Genomic DNA, 27,089 nt, shown 5'->3' with positions numbered 1-27,089 from the left:
ATCATCATCGAGCGGGTAATAGACGCACGACCTGTCATCGACCTATAATCATCTCCATCGAGACTTTTTCGCAAACACGTATAAATGTCAAGATATACATTATTAAGAATATTTAATTTTAACACCCTCTTGCACCTCTTACATTTCGCATAAATCGTTTAATCTTCCTCTATCCAACAAAATATTCAGCTTATTTATTAACAACATTATTACTGTTGTCTGATTATTTTTGACATTCACTGCCACCATAGAATTTAATCAACAATACACCATCATTATGTCAGCCATTTTATAATTAAATATCCTACCAAGTGCATTGCAAGTAAATAGTAAATATTCCATGAAAAGTATAATCGTTTTTTTTTTAATAAGTATTCATTTATTGCAAGGTTATTAGAGACATGTTCCAGAAGTGTAGATAGAATAGTTTTAAAAAAAAGCATAGGAATTTATGATAAACCTATAGGTATTTACATATTTTTAAATGTGTTAAAGGTAACTAAAAATTGTCTATAATTGGAGTACAACTCACAATCACGCTACAATATTGACATTAAATTTTACGGTGTTTAAATAGAAGTTGATTTAGAGTTGAGATAAGAAACATTAAAACAATTTTTAATGATTGTTTGTTTTTTAATGTTGAGATAAAAAATAAATTGTTGGACTATTTTAATAAATTTTATATCAAAAAAGTCACTACAATTTAAATATTAATTTGAAAATTTTATTTATATTAATTTAAATATAATTAATATCGTTTATTGATGGTTTTTATTGTTAAAAAATATTGTTTAGTATTTATTAATGTTGATAAAAAATTAATTTATGGATTATGTTCCCAAACAATTAAGAGAAGAACTAAAAATCATGATACATAATTCTGTTGAAAAAGTATATTTATAATAATGATCATATATCTATTCAATCATGCCATTACCCCCTAAATTTTTTCAACCTCGGATAATTTTTTTCCCCTACGCGATTTTCACACCCTGCCGCTTGTTATTAACGTGCGTAAAAAAAAAGATCCTACATTAATACCGTGATCATAAATATAAAAGCTTTACTTACACCCTTCTGAGAACCATGGGATAGTTTTTTTTTAAAATAATAAGCTAGCGAAGACAAAAGTATTTGTTATTCTGTGTTAAATGCGATTCGAAACCAACATATGGCCCATCTATCGGCCAATTGGTACTCAAGCACACTCATAAAAATTCCAAAGAGGCGAAAAGTGAGATGGAATGATACAAAATAGAGAAAACATGACAATAGGGGTTGAAGTAGTGTTGATAGAATTTTTTTATCTGCTTCCGCGTCATACCAAGATGATGGATGTTATCGTTACTCTCAATAAAGGTATTGAAGGTTGTAAGAGTATTCAGTCTTGCTATTTATATGCCAAAAACTTTTTAGAAAATTTTTTTTTCCTTCCCAAAGTTGGCAGATAAAATGCATAATAAATGAAGCTTATCAGATATTAATTCAATAAATAAAAAAAGGTAATTTTCAAATGAAAAAAAAAGAATTTATTTGTACATGAAATTTTTTTTATTATTTATATATAATATATTTTGTATGTAGGGAAGGGTGGAAAATTTTCTGTAATACTTTTTACATGTTGCCTTCAGGCTAGTGATAAAAAATAACTAAGATATACGCGTCTAGTGAGTGTTACCCTCGGGGGCATAACTCGCTGCTAATGTACCTCAGGAAAACCTATATTCTGCCCTCTCTTCTTACCCTCGACCCTCTCTCATCATCACCGACAAAGATGTGAACCTTTTTTCCGCTTAACCAGCACCTAAAGATATAAAGAAAAAAATTAACTATCCCCCAGCATCAAAATCTATGAGTTTCAATGATGTATACATACAATCCACATTTTTGTTTCTCACGCGAGAACAAGTCTTCTTGCACTCACGTTCCTTCGTGACACTGTCCAAGTTCGTTGAACTTGATTCTTATACCAGCAGCATTCAATTTTCCAGAGGTTCTTTTCTCCTTTTAATAAAGTCCTATTACTAACTACGTGATAAATAACATGTTTCTGCCTATTTTGACAGTTGATTGTTGCACATTGTTTTATCATATTATTACCATCTAATTGATTACCTCATAATCTCACTTTTAACCATAATAAATAATAAAAATTTTCATTATTTTTTTTTAAATTAAATAAATATTTATTTGTATAATAATAAATATTCAATAATGAAGATGATCAAAAAATGAATTTTATTGAGCTTTTTTTATTAATATTGGGTGGCTGTAGATGTATCCATTATAAGTCTAATTCTTATCACAATAAAAGACCAGATTTGAATAAAATTATTCCAGCTTTATTTTTAGAAAGCAAAGTAATGATACAGCACGAAACGTAGATAAATTATGACCCACCATTTCCCGAAGATCAAATTTTTTTTCTCTATCTATATTCATGCTGCTGATAAGAGAGACTTTTTTTCTGCTGATCTGAATGCTAATGACCGATATTCAACGATAAAAACAAATATCTGACGATAAAAGAATGTAAGAAAGTCTGCCGGAGAAAATTGGTGCTTGGCTCCGATTTTAGATGAAATCTTAGTCTCTTTATGGAACTTACATTATAACTATCCATTCATATACATCCATATCTAACAGTTGTAGCTGTTTCTGGTCTGTCTGAGTATAGACCATATCCTCACTTCCATCGAAATATTGGTCGTCGCTTTTCCAGGGACAATCTCAATGTTAATTACCAACACAATAACGGAATGAAAAGAAAAAGGAACTGGCGTGGGTTAGGAGTTGGGATAGCGTCATAAACGTGAGTTATATCAGCCGTTAGATGGTTGAATCTTAGCATTCTCTTAGAGTTTATACATATATATATAGATAGATATATACCACGTGGTCTCTCACTCTGATGTTAATATCTTCATTACTAAATCATTCCTCATCCTCTCCACCAACAGCTCGCAGTTTTTCATTGCTACTGCCGCATGCACACGCAACATTTTTACCCCCTCGCACCCCTTCCACATCTCATGTTATACTTACTCCACTGTTGAAAGACTGTAGATAAAATATATAAGTATAACACACGGGCAAACATCCAGAATCTTGCCGTCAGAACGAAGCTTAAGTTTTTCCCTTGGAAGCACGCCATCCCGAATACACTAGCTTTTATTTTCTTTATTATATTGCCGAGCTTTTATATTATTCTTGATATATCACGTACTTAATATATCATTAAACACAATAATATTAACTCAAGGTAATAAAATCAAGCCAACAAAAATATGACATAATCAGGACAAATTTGACTTTGAGAAATGGAGTTTGAGTATTTATTTATCTATTTCTATTTTTATATTATTTTAATTATTCATATAAATCTGTTTGAAATGTTGACAACCCTTCTTTTAATTGATCTGAAAAATATTATTTTTTTCAGTCAAGAGAAATAAAAGAAATGTTTTTACCACATTGCTTCGAAAAAATGATTAATCTTGATAAAAAAAAAAAATTCGAAATGATTCGAAATTCAAAATAATTACTATTTTGACTACCAATATGTCGATGCCAAACTAACTGACTAAAATGATTATTAGAGATATAATATCGAATATGTTCAAACCAAAATGCTGTTTCATTGTTATCCAAGACTCTGAAACGTTCTTAGAAGACGTTAGAACAAAAATGGTGTATTTATCTTAAAGACAGCTATCAACGACGTGACTATTTACTTGAAAAATATAGATAGGCCATTAAATATAATAATATTGACTCGAGATATCATTTTATTTAACATAGTTATTCTTATAGTCACTTAAATTGCCACTTGATTTTTTTTCTAGGGGAAAAACTAGTAATTCTTGACACTTTCTAAAATCGAATGTCATTAGAAAAAATTATTTTTTATTTATTTAATAAATTAATACTGAAAATAAAAATAGTATTGATGGATCGTTGATGGTTTTAAGTTGAAGACTCAGTTGTCATTTTCGCCAGCAGAATAATTTCATTTCTCTGTCACATTTTCTGTATTTATGTGAATAAATACCGCGATTTAAATTAAAGAGCCAGAAGAGTATTTGATGTGTTGCATATACCGCAGCTTTCTACCAGGAATTAAACGGTCGACCTTAAATTAAACTGTTCATCCTGGCAGCAGAGAGGTCGAGAACCCATGCTGACACGCGCGATAATTCACCATAGTCGTCAACCATGCCACTGCGCATACAAATGCGCGAAAATTCGCTTATTATACCGATCGTTACCGTGAGCGCAGAAACAACTAAAGAAATATCCAACAAAATAATAATAAGAAGGAGACGAAAGACAGCGAAAAATGTCCTTTCACCCAAACTGGAATAAAATAAATCAAAATCAAAAGAAATATCAGCTTTTATATTTTACGAATATAAAACATTTTTTTCTACAAAGAATCTTTTTTTATTTTATTAAATAAAAATTTTATTCAAAAGTAATTATGATTAACAAACGTATTAATTTAATTTTTGTATTAAAGAATAATTAAAAAATGTTATTTAGTGATTTTTAAAATAAAATATTAGTTAAAATATAAATAAAAAGGGGGAAATGAGATAGAAATATTTTCCCAATGATTTATTTATGAGAAAAGATATTTAATGTAAGTATTTATGATAATGAATGTTTAGAATGTGAAAAATTTTTCAGTGTTGTTGTACTCTGGAATTAATGATAATAATGCAGCACTGGATTTATATAGTTGTGTGAATATGTAAATAACAATGTGAGCAATAAACGTATGATTTGGATACATCAGGTGACGTGGTTACCGCAGATCAGGTATTCATTCTCGGTTCATCGCAACCACGGGAATAATAATATACAATGCTAATTTGTTACTTAATATTCGTCATGAGAACTCCAGAATATATCCATCAGGCTTGCGGCGTTTGCGAGAGAGATTTTTTGGATATATCTGGAAATCTAAATAATTCTACGAAATTTATTGTAGTTGGACTGCTTCCAAAGATTCGGGAATTATTTTTTTATTTCATTCGCTAATGACGTCAATGATAATTTAATCCAACACACAAAAACAGGATGGTGTTAATGGAGCGTCAAAGGGCAATTAGGTTAACTATTCACCCTCTATAAAGGAAACTGTGTCTCTTTGGGAGAAGTTGAGGGTGCTGAGAAAACGAGGGGGTAATTAATTAACGCGGTTCGCATTCAATTTGGGGTGTAAACGAGTTGGATCGTAGAAAAGAGAGAAAGGGCATCGCGAGCGATTATAAACGTGCTTCGGTATAGCAACCTGTTGCTGAATGCCACTGGATGGAATGAGGAAAGCCGAGGTAGAGCGAGCCAGGGGTAGACAGGGATAAGGGTAGAGAGTTGTGAGAGGGTAAAATATTCGGTCTGTCGTATCTTCCTTTCGCTTTATGGCTACATGATCCTGTGAGCTGGCAATTAAGCCATCAAGCCTTAATGAATGAACTCTTACTCGCGGCCGACCCTGCCAACCCCATTAGCTAACTAACCCCGAGTTATTTGCATGTCCAATTCCGAAGGGTGTGCCGTGATTCGCTGAGACAATTATGAGACTTTACTGCCAGGTGCTTAAAGGCTTAAAGCCGAGGGGCTCTTAAAGACTCATTTATTTTCTTCATCAACATCCCAACTGCTAGAGTCTTTTATTATTCTGTTTCCCTTAAAACATCTGTCATACACTTGTCTCCATAATCTACGTCTTTTTTCATTCTTTCCCTCACTTGTGCTTCCTGCTACGAAAAAAGGGTTCGTAATAGTTAATTGAGATTTTAATGGCCAATAAAGAGGTGTAATTATTGAGATTAATTATTATACATATTTAAAGTGTTATTATCATTTCTGATTTCATAATCTAAAATTAATTGTGATTTAACCACAACATGAAACAACATTAATATTTATAAACAAACATTTTTTCCCTATTAATTATGACACTTGGAATATAAATAAATTATTTAATTATTAAATCATTATTTTCATTACTAAAAATTTAAAGAATTATTTTTATTTACTGTTTATGATTAAATAATGCAGTAAATATTTTATAATAAAAAAAGAATACTAGATTTGTTTTTTGCTCTTAGCATTGAAGACTTTAAGTCACATAATAGAATAAACATCACAAATAAAAGAACTTTTCCTATGCTGACCTGTGTTATTATTAGTCGATGTTGGTGGGCATGAATTATTATTCCAAAAGTGTCTCTAGACTGATAAATTATACAAACTTATATATAATTTAATTTTCAAGATAGAACAACAAAGATAAAAAAAAACAGTACAAATATATACAGAGAATAAAAGATGAGATACTTCCGATTAGCTTTAAAGTTAAAGAGCGTTTAATTAGTGTAAATAAATGTAGATGCTCTTACATGAATATATTTAGCTTATCGTCTCGATCGTATATATGCTTTGAAACCCTTCTTACACACATGAGTAAGACGGACAGTAGTGGTGGTAAACCTCTTTCTTCATTCGTTCTATAACATGATTCGGTCAATAGGTCCGGGTGTGAAAAACGTCGATGAGATAGTCAAGCTTCTTGACCGCGTGGATTTTGGCCCGCCCAACTTTTATCTCCCCTGAAATCTTTCCACTATACACATGTTTGCTTACTTCAAGGATTACCTTTCAGATGTCATTGGATTTTTTAACAAATTTTCAATTAAAGTGAAGAAAGGGTTAACTGGGTCACCTTAAAAAAATATCCTTCATTTCTATATTGGATGCAAAAAAAAATCTCTTCAGCATTTTTATCTCACCAAAACATATCCAAACCTTATTCAATCATTGTTTTAAAAGACCTGAATATGAAAATAGCAACAATTTAATTTATTGTCAATCTTTTATTGCTATAAATAAACACGACAATTTTTTAGGTGATTTTTTTATTTAAAAAAGTGAAAGGCTACAATAAAATAATACATAGCAATCTGTCTAAGTTTTAATTGGATTATTTGTTATGTATTTATTTTAATGTAGATGATTTCTCTGTTGTGTCCAAGCTCGTTAATGTAATGAGCAACTTGAAAAATTCATCAAATTAACGTTGATATAAATAAATAAGAATAATTATCCAATCTAAATTTAATTTCATTTCCCTTCCTCCATTACCATTATTGTCTATGTCTAAGATTCTAATGCTAACTCCTAATTTTATTAATGGAGGGAAACTTGATCTACTCCAGAGAAATTAATACTGAATATTAATCCTTGAATGCTTCCCAAATAAATTAAAGCTTCACTTTTTGAATCATTCATGTGGAGTAGTTACTACTGTTTGGAAATATTCTCATGCCTTAAAGTATTTTAAAAATTGCCTAGTAAATTTATTGCTGCTAAATGTTTAAGAATATATTAGTAAAAAATGATTTTGTAATTAAATTTAACCATCGAAATTACTGATTGCAACTGGTCCAGTTAATAAGCTGGTTGATTTAACCCCACTTGACCTAACACCAAACTTCAAAAATTTTTCTCTGTGTTTATGCTAATTATCACGAAGATTAAAAGCAATGCAAAGCAACTAGAAAAAATTAAATGGTCATGGTGATGAGGATATATATTGATGTAGGCAGAAAAGCATCGTGTGAACCCATGTAGGATCGCGTGTCATGACGCACTTTGTTCCCTTATAACTTTGCGCCTTATTCAGTTCTCAATGTGGATACGTTAATTTGCTGATTACTTTAATGACTTATCAAGCATTTATACAAAGAGAGAGTTAAAGTTATGCCTTCTGTGGTGTATTTATGTACTTTTAGTTTTGTTTTAGTTATAATTTAAATTAGTTTAATAAGAGAAATCAAACATAATTTAAGAATAATAAAATTGTTAGATAGGATTTTGTAGTAAGAAATATATGTATATATAAGGATAAAAATTTAATATAATTGTTTGTTGATTGATAACAACTACTACAATTACAATCGTAATGTAAGTGAGATAGTTTAATCATAAACTCGTTTTACATTTTGCCCTCATGGCTAACAATTTCACTTTATTCCAGAATAATTTTATTCCACCTCCAACTTGTGTCTTTCCTTTTTTTCAACTATCTTACATACAGTCGTAGATAAAATTATCTGTGATTTTATGCTCTTTGAAAATCAACTGTGAAATTGAAACAAGACTTTCAAACATTTTTGTTTTCATTTTTCTTGCATTTAAAATATATTTGAATATATTTAAACCAATTATTAAGAACAATAAATAACAATTAAATTAGTTATAACAAAAATTATCAAACAAAATAATTGTTTAATGACTCAACAAATTTTTTTTATCAAAAAAGAGCAATAAATGAATAATTTTAATGAATAGTAGGAAATTTTTTTACTAATAATATTTAATATTATTATTCAAATAAAATATGCAATTTTTTTTCTTTAAATTTTTTATTATTCATTTATGATTATTGAATCGGTTTTATCAATCAAGAATTGATGGTATCAGACCTGACCCCAGTGATTTTAATAAAAATAATAGTAAATAGCCAAAGGGTTGATCTACTTAATTTTAAAAATAGGAGAAACATTTATTGAAATGATTGAGTCATGTATAAATTTTGATCTTAACTGTATGTATATAACATAAGCAGTGAAGTGAAGAATTTAACCGGCTCTAATGACCATTTGTCACACAAAGCATATATAAGAAACTGTATCTACGTTCCAGTGATTTCTAATCGAATTACAAAACTTGAGGAGAAACCCGTCCGTCACGTATCAGTCTCAACTCTAGGATAAATGCCGTAGACGTCCTAAGCAACCTCTATGAAACTAGAGTTCTCTCGCCAATCGTTCTCTCTCACGATACACATCTATCTCCTGTCCAAGAGTGTGCGGTAGATAATTGGAGTGACGATAATGACTAACCTAATATCGCCTCAGGACGACGATCAAAAAATTCTTTAAACTTTACAACTTCTCCCTTTCCCCTATTAAAAAAATCTCCCTGGCTATCAGACATTATTTTTCGTTTGATTTAAAAGTATTTCACTCCAATGGGTGGTATGTTTTTTTTTTCATTCAAGTCCATCGACGATGATCGATGTATTTAAGAGCTCTAGGAAATCGTCCAAGGGGTTCGTTAAGGGGATGAAAAATTGCCCAGCTAGATTTCTTATAACGTTCCAGTAATTTGACGAGGCAGCCAGCCTCGCTGGCGTCGTTGACTACGAATATAAATTACACTCACAAAGTCGACTGTTATTTCGATAAGGTTTCTTAATCCCTCGCACAACGCTCACGGCCTAGTTCTTCCATCAGTCCCTTATCCCTCGACGTTAATTACTCTCATCACGTGCTGGCGCGGTCGTTACATCGGGAATTACCGAGTTTCAATGTATAAAAAAAATGTTCAGGCTTCGTCATGAGGTCAGGGGTCATTCAGAAGACCCTAATGTGCGGTAGATTACTTGATATCCACAATATACATATTATAATTATGCATTTTTTCATATCCTATTAATTATTACTTTTTGCACCTTCTCGCGTACGTTTTAAATATTTTTCAATCACTGTGATTTATTCTGACATTTCAGTCATTCTCTTCTGAATAATTATTTTATGCTTGCAATTTTAAACATTCTTATTATTTCATTTTATTTTTTAAATACTAGCTATTGAGTTTGATGTAAAAAAAATATTTTATTGTTTGCAATGATTAATTTTTTTTAAATATTAGAATCAATCAAATAAAAAAAGTTTTATTTAAATATTTGCGTGCACATTGATGGTGAGATAATCACTCAAAATCGATGCAGTGAATTGACTTGTGAAAACCAATTAAATGACAGAAACTTGATAACATGAGATTGTCAGTTTTAAGTTGTCTCTCTGGGATTGATTGATTCCGTTTGAATTTTTTTTTTGATAAAAAATAAATCGTAACCTACTCAATCACTTAATCTCTTGCTTAGTCTTGACACAAAAAGAATTATTCTAATTCTCAATAAATCAACTTGGATAAAAATCATTTCACAATTTAACTTTCGTTTATTCTAATATTTCCGCACGAGTCTAAAAATATTCCAGAGCTGGGACATAATAAGAAAATTGCGATGATGGCATTGGTGGTGGTGGTTCGTCATGAAAATAAAAATAAAAGAAAAATCGATAATTGATTCAAAACCAAAGAAAAATCTTAAGACTCACCACGAATCTTATTCCACTCATAGTCAAGTAGACGCTGTTCAATGTCTAGAGATGACGAGCAATGAGAAAAAGGAGATAGACGAGGATCTCAAGAGACTTGTTTGCATAAGTGGATAGTATTAAGCGCGAAAGCGAAGACGTGAGTGTTGGCTTGCAAAAGAGACGTTCTACGTTTATTTTTTTTTTTCCTCCACGTCTTTTCACTCGCGATCCCTACTTACTAGATCGCACTTGCAAAAGGGATGACTGGCAAAGGGGAGCATTGTAAATATTAATGCGGCCGACTATGGCAAAGGAAAATATTTGAATAATAATTACCGCGCCACCCTCATCTACCCTTGTTACGTCTTTGGTATAATAAAAAGGTTCAATCTTTCTTCTCTTCTATACTTTTTTTCTCTGTCTTATCTGAGATATCTAAAAGAGAAAGGATAAGAATAAGATGAAGGGTCGCGAGGAATTTTCTAATTAGAAAGATCCGGAAAACCTCGGCAAACAATGGGACTTCGCCACTTTCTAGCTGCCCCTACTGAAAACAAAAAAAAAAAAAATAAAATAAACGGAGAAAAACTTGGAGATTTTAATATTCGTCCACTTCCCGGCATTTTTACCTCGTTCTTTATTAACGATGACAATCCCTCTTCGATTGAATTATCTCGTCTGTTTAATTGGGAGAAAATTATTTTAAAGAATTTCGTTCTAATTAAAAACTACATTTTTCCCTTTTTTATTTGTATATTTTTCCTGTTAAAACTTTGCATTGTTAAGCTTTCGCATTCAAATTATTTTGTTCTTAATTAATTGTCATCATTTGTGTCTGATTATCATTTTTGCTTTGGTTTCTATTCAAATCAAAGAATAATTCACCATCATTTAATCTAACAGTAAAAATATATTACAAACTTTTGTAATATAATAAATCATTAAAAAAACATTCAAAATATCACTTCTTTTCAATCTATGCTTAGTGCAATAGCTGGGTTATTTATGAATTAAAAAAAAATTCAAAAGCCAATTAAAAATTTTAAGAAATATTTCCTATCCTAATCCTAATCTATTCCTCGATTTTACATTTAAAATAAAGAACGTAATTAACATTTTTCCTAATAAAATGTGCTAAGAAATTTTGCTTCATTCAATATGATTGTTATAAATTAAATGATTCCATTCAATAACATATATTATTAAGTATAGCAGACAAAAAGTTTCACATGACTCTTGAAAGCTACAAGGAAACTTTTGATTGCCAATTTTTTATTGAAATAAATGTCAAATAGAAGTTTTAGTACAAAAGTGGGTAGTCAAGTTTTCACATATGCATGTGAGTAAATGACGTTGCCACATACGTGAACATCAACTCAAGTTACCGAAGTTTTCAAGGAGAAAATTCGATTTCGACTGCGTCTGATCTGCGTAACAAGCTGCTGGGTTGGAAGAAAAAAAGAAGGAGAAAACCCCCAAACTTGACTGCTTTCCATCTAATCCTACAGTATTTTCTTCTCTCTACATATACATGAGAGGAATAAAAAATAAAAAAAATGAAAAAAAAGCTCAAATTCCACCCCCTCATACGAATCAAGGCACCCTTGGTCGCCTAACGATGTGCCAACAAAATACAGACGAAGGATAAAGAGTGGTTCCAAGAAACGTAAGCAGATTGGGACTAAGAGAGAGTGAAGAGAGTATACAAAGTTAAAAAGAGAAGGAAAGAGAAAATGACAAGGAGTAAAGGGGGGAAAAAAACGAATGTAAGAAAAGAAAGCGCAGGAATGATCCGTCGTCTCCGGAGTATTTCTTTTTACCCTGAAGGGGTTTCACCCCTTAATTATCCGGCTGACAATTATTTTTAACGATTCCGCGATATCTTAACGAGCCTCGATCCGCTAACGTGGCATCTAAGGAGGGGGTTCAAGAAGCACAAGGGTGTCTTTTCTTCGGTCTTACATTTTTTTTCGATTTCTACGCTTAAAAAACCTTTGCTCTTTGCTTTACGTTCTGTCTCTGTAAGATGTAATGAGAATGAATTCTGTAGTGGTCTCTCGCTTGTTCACCAAAAGCTGATTTTTATTCGCTTTAACGACACAATTCTTTTGAGATGATAATAACAATGCCGGAGATACAAATTACTTAGGTTAGTCTTTTGGTCATCAATATTATTGATTTCTCAGGGTAATAATAATTTAACGGCTTAAATTAATGAGAAAAAATACGTAAATTTCATTCAGAAGCTCAATTTTCCTATCGATTCATTTTCAATTGAAATTATCAACAACTTGGGACGATAATTAGAGTCAACTGAATTGACTACAATGAATAGGAAAATAATAGCAAATATTTTTTAACAAAAAACAAAGTTTCTTTTAAATTAAATACAATGAGGTATTTTTTAAAAATTATTTAACCAATAATTTATTGATTTGAGTGGTTGAAATTTTTTTTTAAGCTTGATATTACCAGGTAAAAAGTGTTATCAAAAAAAAGACAGTCACTTCTATATTTACTCTATCTATTGAATACACCTATTTTATTTAATCCCAAAATATATTATAACGACTACTTGCTCTTGATCATGATTTATTTTCTTGCAAGAGAATATAAATTCTACTTACTCTGTATTCTTCAAGATATACCTATTCTAATGTGATAGTATTTACATGATTTTTTCAAGTCTATAAAATAACTAAATAAAACTTTATCAGTGGTATCAATGTTGAATAAATACATACAGAGGGAGTGTAACAATTTTTCAAAGCTAGTAATTTTGACAAAATGTGCATTAAAATGTCACTAAACCTGACACGTAGTTCACCACATTGATTCCATTTATTTTGTCTGTTTTATTTATGTGTGTAGGTGAGATTCCCCTTTGGATATTTTTTTTCAAAGTCAAATGAAAGAATAAGTATCAACATTTTATCTGATTTATTATTACCATACAATATTCAGGATAAATGGTTTAATCATAAAATTAACTACAATTTAAAGATCATTCACTCGTGACTTCAACTGAGATATCGATGATTGAAGCTGGAATAGTCTGTGTAGAGAAAATTTCCATGGATCAAATAACTCAGGATGTGTTGAAGACTGCTTCGTAATAAGGAACAGACCTATATTGAATTAAATACATTAATTATCCTTTGCTTTTTTTAGATATAAAAGAAAATACTAGACTTTTTAGATCATCAGTAAGAAATAAAGTTTTTTTTCTCGACCATTAAAAAATATTTAACGTTTGAAATAATGAGATTGATGATGTTAAACTATGTTAATTCTATTGTTTAGATATTTTATTTGATCGCTACTTTAAATGATTGTGATATCAGGGCTTGACTAGAAACATATACGACCAAGTCCTCGAAACTATGAATTACATAAATGTGCTGGTCGTCGCAGTCGAGTGAAAATCTGTGATGCGCCGTGGTATAACACGAGCAAGACTGTCCATTACCACTGGCGAGGTCTAATCGTCTAATAATCGAAGCGAGGTAATTACACGATGATAATACATAGCTGTACGTCCCACGTCCGGCGCGCCTTCATCATTAAATCGTCATTTAATGATAATGACAATGAACTAACGTTGACTGGTATGGGCGTTCTTTCTCTTCAGTTGTGTCCCTCATATCCGAACACGTAATCATGTATATATACCGTTGAACTTACTAAATATATTTCTATCATAAAATTATATAGTTTAATGATATTCAAGTCCTTAATTATTGTGCTCGTTTTTTGACATTCTCAAGCGTTATTATTTTAATCGACGCTTATTATACTCTTCAAAATTTTTGCTGTTAATTATTTTTTTTTTTAATTCACAGTGGTTTTAAAAAGGAAGCACACATGGATCATTAATTACTAATTTTATTTAGGAATTTAAGTTGCAACACTGCGTACTGAGGTATCACTTATTTGATAATTACCAACGGGTTCTTCATCTGTCAATAAGAAAATCGATTATGTATTTTCAATGAGATGCTACCCATCATGGCTTGGTCAACAGTCATTTTTGTCGTTGTCAGAAATTTTACTTGCAGATTGAGAATCCTTAACAATTTATCGTTGCATCGTTTTGTTTTCATAAAAAAATTATTAAAATCTAATTAATTCGTTGCTTATTAAATAAATTATTATTTGTAGTTGATAAATGACTAGAAAAAATGCAAGGTAAAGGATTATAATGAATCATTGATTAGGCTAAAGCAGTGTTTATTGCATCATTAAGTAATGTGAAATAATAATAATGAATATTAAAAACACAAATACAAGATAATAAAACCGAGAGACTAGTATATTAGCTACTACAGTAATTGCATGATAAAAGATAAAGCTAGTGTAATTAACATGATATAAAATGACCTCTAACATTGTGTCTCTTCATTATAATTATCCTCATAGATAAACTAGACTTGAACTTGAATTATTATAAATTCATAAAAAAAGGCCTATTAAAAAAATCATAAAATTTTTTTTTTGAAATGATTTTTTTTATCGTTTATCAGATAATCTGTTTAGTAAAGGTGTTTTCTAAATGATGAAAATGTATCTTGAGAATCGATCTCAAATCAATCATGAATATTTAACGATTCTCAACCATTTTTATGATTAATAAATTTAACGTCGTGTAAAAAAATTTCTCATCAACTAATTCTACATTTTATTATCATTATTCTTAGCATCTTCAACTGTTAAAAAAATTTCTTCCAAGATTTAAAATGCAATTAATTCTTAAAATTGTAGAATAAAGTAGTTCAACTTTGAAATAAAGTCGTTAAAATTATTTTAAAAGTTGACAAATAAATGCAACATAACATGTCACGAATTGCTATCACACGAAACAAATGAAAGGTTCAATTGAAATGCAATAATACAACAGTACTCAACACGATAAATTAGAATCCTACACTGACATTGGCTTATTTAGCTAGTGACAATAATACATATGTCCTTGAAGTCTGGCTTTGTCGCGTGTGATTTCAGCCCTTCAGTAGTACATACAAGCTATTGGACATGATACTAGCTAGCATGTCAGCATATATAATATGTGTATACATATAATATATTCATTGCTTATACTCTTTTGTCCCCCTCGGTATCTCTTGACGAACGATAGCCGTTGCGCTGTGTGCATTTAAATAATTACAGAACAACGGACGCGGTGGAATACACTAAGCCGACAGAACTCGCTGAGAGTATTAATGGGATAATCACGCGGCTAGAGGCGAGTGATAGAGTCAGAGAGAAGAGAGCAAGAGACTAACAAGTTGAGGGTGAATAAAGAGACAAGAGAGGCAAAGAGAAGAAGACCAAGGGATCGCGGGTATGCGGGTAGCTCGGTGATAATGATTTTATAGTCAACTGAAGCCTTCACTATATAGTCTGGCAGGCGGGGGTGAGACAATTGCGACGATAATACGAGCCTTCCTGCCTGGTACTCAGTGATACCAACGACAAATCAAGTGCTCGAATAACGACCAAGGGACAAGAATAAATATTTTGAGAGCTAATGATTTTTTTACGTATTTATTTATCACTTATTCATGACACCTTACCGATAAAAGACATCTTTTTTTTTATACAGATAAAAGCATATTTAACATATTTATACTTAAGAGAAAGGAATTTTTAGAATCTTTTAATTGATCTCGAATAAAACATCTTACCTCAGAGATAACACTGTGTTAGCTTGACTGATATGAAAATGATCGTAAATAATTCCTGAGTAGGACACGAGAATAAATCTGGCTGTAATTATACACTCAGGATCTCTTCACTTATCTCTCATTTCGATAATTAAAAATGTATGTATAGTAATATTTGGGGAATATAAATTTTATTACCATGCTTGAATTAATTGTCAAGGTGGGATGTCGAAGAATTTATGAGTCATTTATTTTTGGGACAATATTTACATTTATTGATTATCGTGATAAGTAATTTAGTTAAATTAGAAAAAAGTGTTGGATTGTAATGGAGGTGTTAAATAAATAGATAGGTTGTTGATTGGTTTTGATAATTAAACAGGAAAGTATTTAAATGAGCAGGATAATAATTATTCAAAGCAATCATAATGTCACAACACAATTAAAGAATTTGATAAATTAAAAATAATTCATTATGAACAAATAACTACAGTAAATTATTCTGTAATTCATTTACATAAAAATAGCATTGAAAAAAATTTTTATCTTACAGGAATATTTAATAAATTATTTGATAATATTTTAAATAGATTTGCTGAATAATCAGAGGTTTAGTGTATTTTCTGAAATTACAACGTTTAAAGCAGTCAAGTAATATCGAAAATAATAAAATAAAAACATCTTAATATCATTAAAAAAAGTAAAAATTTGTTGACCAATGTAATTTGATGTTCATTTAATTACGAGCCTGAAATAAATAGTTGTTTGTAAATGTAGTTGTAAATCAAGGCGATAAAATAATCAGTGAAACAAGCAAATTTTTATTTATTAATCAATCAAATATACATTTGAAAGAAAATATTCCACATGCATGTAGGTACATAAGGTGTGTATTTGGAAATTAAAAAAAAAAAAAAGAAATGTTCGACGCGGCGGTCTAAGTAATTTACGTGCGGTCAAAGTGCCTACGAACTGGTTCTACCCAGCATTGATGATGCTCACTAGCACCAGGACATCCACGTGTGAGTTAAGAAACAAGAGAAAAAAAGAAAAGTGTCCCAGCATCGACGAGATAACAAAATTAGTCTCGCACTAATTTATTTCCTAATTCTCGCGCGAGCGGAGGTGTGAAACAGCCGTTCCGAATAACGAAGAATTCACGATAACGGGTTGGAGAAGAAGCCTAAGATGTGAGAGAGATGAAGGCAGAAGACGAGTAAAAAAGATGGAGAAGAGGAAAAGTGGTCTTGCAGGAGAGTGAATGAGACAGAGAGTCGAAGCAAGAAACAGTGAAATACTCAACAAGCGAGAGAAAAGGAAAGATAAAAAAAACGAGAAAAAGAAACAAGATAATACGAGGGTTCAGGAATTCACGCCTACGCCAACGTGTTTTTCCTTGCATTCGTGTAGGTATATACTGGTGCTGAGACAGAGAGAGTGTTGTAGGAGAATCCTTTTCTCATTCTCTCGATACATACTTACCCTTGAAATAGTTATATGTATATCGCTGCAATCGAAGAGAATCCGCCAGTCGAGGCATTGACTCTTCGCGTGCCCGATACCTCTGCGTTCACGGTCGATCCTCACAATCAGGATATATTCTCCATGGCTCTCCATATCCGCTCTCATCTACGCCTGGCTTTTACCAAAGAATTTTAGATAACACCAACCTCGATCATCGACCACCTTTTATTCATTCTGGACCTAATTCTACTTGAGGCTTTTTTAACGATCTCTCTCACTACAATGTCGCTAATTAATTAGATAAATTCATCAGTTAAGAGAATAACAGCCACAAAAATATATAAAAAATTTAAATAATAATTTTAATATAAATAAATATCATTGAGTAATTTAAAACAATGGAAGATTAAATTATTAATTGAGAATAAGAATGATGATGATGATGTTAGAATTAATATTTATTGTTTTTTGAAGAAGGTTTAAAAATTAAATTTATGAGTTTATTAGAAAATTTTAGAAGATAAATATTTATGAAAAGTTGGAATAATTTAAATAATTATTAAAACATTATGAAGAAAAATAATTATAGTTAAAAATAGCTAAAGGAATGAGATAATCAGGATACTATTCTTCCCATGTCGTCCCACCTAAGGCTGCTTTTACCAAAGAATTTGAGATAAGAGAAAACCCGGATCATTGACCACCTCCTTGTAGAACAAACCAACGATACAACTCCAATACATTCCCTATTTCCCATCGTTTATGGGCTCACGTGTCTATATACATATTCAATGTCTCTATTTTCTTATTGAATTTACATTGATAATTTTATTTTATATCTATTCTCACAATTTACATTATTTCTACGTCTTTACTCGTTTAATATAATGTTTTTGAATTGCATTTTTACCATTTATTAATGGATATTATCATATTATTTGTACTTATTGAATATCTCCACTGATAATAGTCTGAAAATATGTGCGACTTGTCGATTCTTTCTTATCTATAATATTTGAAAGTGTTAATATTTGATTTTAAAACGTTCCTATTATTAAGGTTAAATGATTTAGTAATTTGTGTACTCAATAAATATGAAATAGACAAATGAAAGATATATATTAATAAATAATAGACATCTTGAGAATTCGATATTGTTATCGTTAAATAAATTCTGACATACTTTCTAGAACATTTCTGGATCAGAAATGATTATTAATGATATTTGAACAATAGCTAATTAAAAATTTGTTATCTATTTTGATACATTTTATATCATTAATCTACCATAAATTCTTCTCATAAAATTCTAGACCAATAAACTGATCAATTTATTATTCACTATCAATAGAAAAATCTTGAAATAATTTTATCTGTTTCATAAAATAGTTGTTGATTATTAGAGTATGAAGTGACCATCATGATAATAAGAAATATCTGGAAAAATGTTTAGGGATTTATTGAGTGATGATAGGGAGATGTTGGGGTATAATTGACATGACCCAAGTCGAAATATGGATACTTGTTCAAGTCCTTTTAGATCATTTTTGCCACATCCGAAGTCTATTTTAATTAATTCAAACTTATTGTTTGTTAACTTCATTTTGTTTATATTATTTATGGATACATAAAGAATTTTATTAACAAAACTAAGTAAGTAATAATTGGGTAATTTTAAATATTTAAAAATCAGGACTTTAAAGTATTAAAAAAATACCTATATTTAGACTTGGAGATGAATGAAAGTTAAAACAAATGGAATAATTTTATAAAAGAATGATTAAACATTTAATTATTTAAACTGAGAATCACTGGGAGTATTGGGAGTGGCCAGCAATCAGAATCTCGTACTTGGTCTTGCACACATTGAAAGAAAAACATACAAGTCAACTGTAACGTAGCACTACTATCTCAATCCATACGCAAATGAGTCTTCTCCCGTGTTTCTCCACCTCTTGACCACTTGACAAGAAAGACTCTGAGCCTGCGATATATACTCGTGTAAATGCAAACACTATTTTACTCCAGCTTGTCTGCGTATGAGAACTCGACGTGGGGCGTGGGGTGGTGCAATGATGGCCAAGCAAATCAAAGCCACTCAAAGAAATAACCAGTGCTCATTAAGAGTAATAATCCCTAGTCATCTTCCTCCTACTCTACCCCGCACCATCATATTTGTCGGGTATGTCTCTCAGACTGATTGTTTCAAGGGTGTCACACATAATAAATTGTCAACTGTGCTATCACCAATCACTCTGCTAAATACATATATACACATGCCACATATACATCATTTTATTTATTTGATTCTTCCCAACCTGCTCAACTTGACAGATAACATTTTTTATTACTGATGATACTTGACATTAAATTGAATAATTAGCCAATAATAATTATTTTTACAATGAGATTAGATTTATTAATTGGAGATGTTGGAGCAGAAAAGAAACCCTGGAGTCAAAATGTATTTTAAATCATCTTGAACCTGCCTCGAGGGCAAGATGGGGTATTTTATCAGAAAATTGTCTTTCTTGTTGGAAGAATTACATTTTGATATTTATTTCTATCAAAATTACTAGGTAATTGAATTTCTTAACAGCTCAAAACCTTTCTGATTTATTCCAACAACTTTTACTCCAAAAATTATGTTTAACTTTTCATGATTATTATATCCAACAATCATCAGAGTTACCATCAATTATTGCTTTTATGGTTTAAAGTCAAACACAATTATTTCCAAAAAAAAATATCTCAATAATTACTGTACTTCCTCACTCAAACCTTATTTTGGAGCAAACTTCATTCGAAGATGTTTTCAAAAAAACATTGAACATATTCATTGAAAAGTATTGCTTTAAAAACATACTGAATACACTCATTTGTATTACCATCAACTCAAAAGTGATCTTTAAAGCAAGGATAATTCGATTACCCAAATAATAATAATTTAGAATAAATAAAGGCGTTCTGTTTGACTTGAGAATGATTTTTTTTCACTTTCCTCATGGCTTTAATTCGTATATGCTCGTTCGCAGATTCGTTTCTCGTGCAGTCTGAAGTGAAAAAAAAGAATTGTTGACACGAGAGGCGCGATCGAGGCACGACGGATAAATGCGTCCGTGGGAAGAACGTTGGTCAAATAGAAGATTGCGAGTTCAGTGGTTCTCACTGGACATTTATTAAATGAAAAAAACCACATACGACTTAATGATCAATTAAACAATCCACCAGATGACTGCTCCTAATAAACAATTGACTAATTAAGCCATCAGTGTAGCCAATCTGAAGCAATATCAGCTGATAAATGACTGTAAAATAATATGTAATTTATTTATTAATGTGGTCGAGGATGGTATCGTGAATATATATAATACATTAGATATAAAATAATTCAAGCAATCAAGTGATTAAATTGAATCCAATTCTAAATAGTGTCATCCCCTTGAGTTAATTCACTAATCTAGCAGTTAAATAATTAATTTGACAAGTGAGAAAGACTGAGATAATTTTAACAAACTTCCTCTTCTCTCTTCTTCTTTCATTTATCCTATCAAACTCCTGTTCCATAGCGACTAAACCACGGTTATCGTACGATAATTACAGGAGAGTGTTCGGTGAATGAGCAGGGGTATCATTAACACTTCCTGCCTCGTAACGACTCTCATCTGCTATCATAAGCTATATATGTTACCCACGCGCGTCATCATTATAAACCTGTCAACTCGTTTAATCACACTTGAATCGAAAATCTTATAAACTATTGTAAATACAACGATTTAATTTTTATTTTCATTTTATCGGACCAACTCTTGATAAAACTTGTTATGGATGAGGCAAATATTTTTTCGTGTTTTTTAAATTCCACCTTTGGGATACTTAGAGATTGTCTTACATTGTAAAATTAGTGATTAGATAGTTCACTAATTCGACAATAAAATACTTCGAAGCATATAGGATTTTATTTAAAACGAGTTCCAGTGAGACAACGATGGTGAGAAATTATCCCGTCAATGTACCCAGGCCTCACGGGCAGGCTAATAACTGCCAATTTACCTGTCCTGCGGCGAAACAGGTTTCACATAAATTTTACCCCGATCATGTCTATATGCTGTGTATCTATGCTGTATTATGACAACTAAGTCAGTACAAATCAATTCTAGACGTACGTCTAGATTATACTTTAGACAGTATTCATCGATGTTGTCTCGTGCTGGAAATAAAATAGTACTCAGATATAAAAGCTACTTTAATAGAAATAAATAAAATATTGATTCGATGATAATTATTTTAAAATTTTAATAGAGCTATTTTTTTTTGAATTCTTTTTTTTGAGCTATGAAAAAGTAATAGCACTCAATCATGTCTGGCGATTAGTATTACACAATTGAAGGTTATAATTAAGGTTGAAAGGATTGAGTGAATGATGAGGTACACAATAAAATTTCAATCCACATTTGTGAGAAATAATTTTAGATCAATCCTTTTTTTTAATAATTAATGGAAGAATAATTGGATTAAATAATTTAGTATCTATTAGTTATATTTATATTTATAATAAATTAAGAGCTTACAATTTAATCTTGATTTTTTTTTCATCAAATTATCCTTATGATAAGCTTGAATTATCTTTTAAATTTCTTGACACGATTACTAAAAAAAAAAAATATGGTAACAGTTTTGCTAAAAATACTCTTTTATCAGATCACTAAATAAAGACCAACAAAATCATCAGGAGGATGATATAAATATTGAAAAATGTATCTTACAAATTTTTTTATCAACAAGTGTTTCATTTATTTCTTAAACTTCATTTGAAAATCACTTGTTTTATATTCACTGATAAAAACAGCTCATTCAGTAAGAACAGTAATAAAAAAACGAATTTAATTTTTTTTTCAGCAGTGACGACATCTTTAAATGCGAATATGAACGGAGGAATGATGTCCTTACAAGTGGAGAATGGTACCCAGGTCCAAGTACCACGAACACTGATGCAGGCATTCCTGAAACAGGATCCAAATCATCCAGGACTGGAAACAGTTCGGCTTCCAAATCCAATAACTGGAAATGACGAGCCAGTGAGTCTACCGCCTCATTGTCGCGAGATAGAATCAGAATTGTGTTTAGTGTGTCGTCGATGTGGTCGTGCGTATCCTCAAGAGTCATCACTACTGGCCCATCAACGATCATGTTACCTCGGTAATCAGCAACGGCGTGGTGCTTTGAGACTGGTTCAAACACGATTTAGCTGCAGTCTTTGTGATACTGCGGCATCAACAAGGACTTACGGAACAATGAGTGAGTGGCGTCGACATGCTGAAACGGTTCAACACCGGGCGAGACTGGAGGCGAGTCAACAACGTCCTCAGCAACATCATCAGTTTGTCAATCAGCAATACTCGATGACAGACCTGGGAACACAATCAGGTGAAGAAACAAACCCTCTCACTGATGAAATGGAGGATGTTGTGAATCAAATAACACTTCTTGCTGCTCGAGCTGCTGCTGAAAGCACCACCACCACCAACCCAAACCAAACCAGTCAAGACAACAACAATGGACCCGAGTCCAAGCGCCAGAAACTTGTCCAGGAGGTCGCGGCACTTGCTGGGGCACGTTAAAACTCCATGATGCAACTGCTAAATCTACCGGAAAAGACATCCAATCGACGGGGGATCAAGGAAGAATGAGAGTTGATGATGTTAAGGTTGTTTTTTCTTGTGAGATGATGATAATGATAATGATGATGATGGTAAAAAAAAGTCAATTTGATGAAAAGTGTGCGGGAAAAAGACTCAAGTGATTTGTACACAAGTGGCCAAGTAGAAAATAATCAGAACAATGAATAGAATAATAATAATAATCAATCATTGTTCTGTGTTATGCTTGTCTATTATTTTTGTAGCCAATACGCGTTTTCGTTATCGCGCGTACTCAACCAAGTTCCTCTAAGTTAAAAATTGATAAATTAATAATGATAATAAAAATTAAAATTTTAATGATAATTAATTAATTGGATAATTTTAAAAAAAATGAAACGCGGGGTTCACGATTGTTTAAACTATTCGGGAATCTAAGGACTGTAATTAACAAATTGGGTTGTATCCAGTTTGACTGGATGTAAAAATTAATTACTAATGCGATTATCTTGATTGAAAATTTTCATTATATGATGCGAGATCGGTATGAGTTTTCAAGTTATAAAAATTCAAGTCGAGAAAAATTCTGCACGATTGATGAATGATATCGTCATCATTGTGATGGTCTGCGACTAACGTTCCTATGTAAAGTAATAAAGTAATAAATGATACAATGAATTTAAATTTAACAAATTTAGGTAGTGAATCGTGTGGCGTGTTATCCCGCGAATTTCCTACGAGTACGTACGTATTACAATCCATCTTATCTTTCTCTTTCTCTCTCTATGTCTATTGCATTTTTGTATCTTTTGGGCACTGAGTAAGAAATAAATATAAAAAATTTCTTTACTCAACAAATCATAACAATTATTTGTTTAAACATTAAAAAAAAAAAGTGAAACCAACGAAAGAAATATTGTAAAAAGGAATTTTTTATGTCAATGTTTACTCAGTGATTGTCTCAATTGTTAAATTCAAAATATTGTGAGAATTGGAATGAACGTAATGATGGAGATATTTTTTTTATTCAATTGTTTTTATTAATTATTATTGCAAATCACAATCCCACCACTTTTGGGGATAGAGGACCCGTGAAAAAAAGCATAAAAATTAAAACTAAAAAAAATCCACACTACATAAAGAGACACTTGACTTTAATGTTAAAAAAGATAAAAGTCAATTTCAGGGCTTATTGAACAGAATTAAAAAAGAATCAATGCAAATTACGTCATAGGGGGATTAAAGCACGGTATTTTTTGCTGGGATGCAGTCTCGCTAACTAAAAGAGACTTGCAACAAATTAAAATGACGACTTATTTGCATAATGATAAAAGAAATCTTAAAAGTAAGTAAAGACAAAGAATAAACAATTAAACAGAATGAAAATAAAAATAAAAATAAACTAAAAAATAGACGAGGAAAAAAAAACAAATGTCAAGTGAAATATATTAAGTAGATGTGACCACCGGGTGCACAGGCGGTGAAAGCATCGTCGATTACGAAAGAAAACCCAGCAACATGGTTCCTATATTTAATAAAGTATATTTAATAATGGTAAAGAAAAAAAGAATTAATAATAATAACAGTAAGAGTAATAATGATAACAATAATAACAATATTTATAGTTGTTAATAGTAACGGTTTCGATTAATGATAATTATCGATATATTACGGATGCGAATGACGATTTAATTACGGAGGTTTGGGACTAATTAAACATGAGTTTATGTGTTATTCGAAAGTTGTTGATTGGGCGAGATTTAGAATAAAATCGTCCTTCCTAAGGATAAGAGTAAAATCGACACGGGGGTGCACACGGTACGCGAGCCTAATTCTCCTATTAGACATAAACTATTGTAGACGATCACATGATAGAATCAGATACTATTATTAATAATTATTATTACAATAAAAAAAAATTAATTAATTAATTATACTAACAGTGGAATTTTTTAATTAAAGTGTAATAATTTTTAGAATGGAGTGAGAGTGAGCAAGTTGGAAGTTACACAATTAGTAAGTTAATAATACAAGAATATAAATAAATAAAATAAAGTCTATAAATAAACTAAAAGATGATATTATGCAAATAAATTAATAAAGAAATAAAATATATATGATGTTGTAATGTTCTAGAATCTTCGCGGGTAGTACCTAAAAAAAAAATCGTGATGCGTTTTTTTTTACACGCGTACGTACGTGATTACTGTAAGTGCGAAATAAACGTGATTTGAACAAGTAGGAGACGAGAAATGAGTTGGAAAAAAAAAATTTGCCATAAAAAATAAAATTATTGTAAAGGGGTCAGATGTTATGGTTCGTGCTTGCAACTGTATTAACCGGAAGTGTCATATGATGTGTATTAGAGATATGAAAAAATCGTTTACGACAATGATATTTCGTAGCAGCTTTAGCATCACGCGAACACGAATCATTTATCATCCAGAAAGTACTCAATTATGAGAGGGAAATAAAAAAAAATATTAGTTAAAATATTAAAATCCAGACTGACTTTAATGAAAAAAAATCGAATGAAGTGAAAAGTAAATTCGAATGATTGAAAAAAAAAAAAAGGTTTTTTCTTATTACAATCGTATAGAGGCATTGAAAAGGGTATAATGTGAAATATTAATGAAGAAAAGAAAAAACGAAATGTCAAGTAATAAATATTTTTAAGGTAACTAATTGATAAGTAACTCGAGTTCCTGTCGCAAAAATGCTTTTCTATATTTAACGTTGGTGAGGATTTTTATTACTATTATGATTATTAATTATTATATTTGAACTATTAATTATTAAACTATAATTAAATAATAAATATTCCGAATATAATATTTATACAATTAATGTGAATCGTGTATATTTATTATTATTATTATCGTCAATTGTCGTACGTTGGAAGTTATGTAAAGGAATACGTGAGAAGTTAGGTATATTAGGAATCTATGAAAATTTTTACATAATAAATTTTTTAAATAATTTTCTCGTTTGTGCATTAAAAAAATTAACTTTCATAATTTTTTAATAAACAAATCGGTGTATTTTTAATTAATTGTATAAACAACTTGAAGAAATAATTTATTTAATAAATAATCCATCATAATTGGTGGGGCCCAGTGTAATAAAAAAAAAAACTTCCTAATAATTAATATAAAAAAATTTAATTGCCCACAAAATGGCTCCCTCTTTGTTCAGGCAATCGCTAATATTATTTCTTATATGATTTTTTTCGTGAGTGAAAACAATAGATATTTTTGAGCAACGAATTTCTATAAATATTTATAAATAAAAAAAAGACATAAATAAATGTGTATAAAAATAAATGAGATTAAGGGGGGTTTAATAGATTAATTATTATATTTGTTAAAACAAGCTAAAACCGAAGCACAATGCGTATGTATAGACACAAAAAGCCATACATTAACTTGAGTAAATCACTTACCACAGCGGGAAGAAAAAAGATATGAGAAAAAATAACAAGCGATAAGTGGTGTCGGACAATGAGGGGAAAAAGACAACCGAGTGGCAGTTGACTATATACATATTGTACTATGTCATTTTTTTATAAGTTTAATTGTACGTACGTACGCGTGTATGCGAAGGAAACCAGGGAAAAATGGCAAAGAATAAAAAATAACAACTCTTAGGTGGGAGTTTAACAGCCAAAGGAATAATTTTGAATAGTTTTTTCAGTTCATGGAAGAACGAAAGTTTGCGTGATAGAATTATACTGAACCTCGCTATAATTATTAGCTGTTCCTAAATTAACTATGAATGAGTGATAATCTTGTGTAGAATTTACGAATGATTAAGATACTATTATTATTTATATACGTTGTGGATAAGTAACTGAAAACAACGCCGCGCGCTGCCACTCCCTTCCTAAATAATGTTACTAAAAAATTCCATCAAATTTTTTATTACTTCAGTATTATAACAAAAATTCGTTTTTGTAGTATTATTATTATTAATGATGATGATAGTAATAAAAAAAACATAATAATTGGAGATATAATTTTTTACTTCCTGTTTTACCGATAGAGTCAATGTCATTAACATTGAGATTTTTCACTTGAGTCCTTTCATAAAGTTGTATAAAATAAAACAATATTAAATGAAAGAACGATGGAAAGTACATTTTTATA

The 27,089-nt window shown here is 30.7% G+C and overlaps 1 protein-coding gene across 5 annotated transcripts in view; it reads left to right on the top strand.

The window, feature by feature from the left end:
- Positions 1-27,081, top strand: part of zfh2 (Zn finger homeodomain 2) — a 204,684-nt gene extending 177,603 nt beyond the window's left edge. For 3 of the 5 annotated variants that reach the window (XM_035082033.1, XM_035082032.1, XM_035082034.1), the window contains one exon: positions 22,205-22,926. In XM_035082033.1, coding sequence (XP_034937924.1) covers positions 22,205-22,926 — 722 coding nt within the window. Of the gene's footprint in view, positions 1-22,204 lie in introns of all 5 variants that reach the window. The other 2 variants (XM_035082035.1, XM_035082036.1) reach the window with 2 other exon arrangements.
- The last annotated feature ends 8 nt before the right edge of the window (positions 27,082-27,089 follow it).

The sequence above is a fragment of the Chelonus insularis genome, unplaced genomic scaffold, assembly GCF_013357705.1.
Source record: "Chelonus insularis isolate UGA/USDA-ARS -01 unplaced genomic scaffold, ASM1335770v1 contig_334_pilon, whole genome shotgun sequence".
Taxonomy (NCBI): Eukaryota; Metazoa; Arthropoda; class Insecta; order Hymenoptera; family Braconidae; genus Chelonus; species Chelonus insularis.
This window is presented reverse-complemented; position numbering and strand designations above follow the sequence as displayed.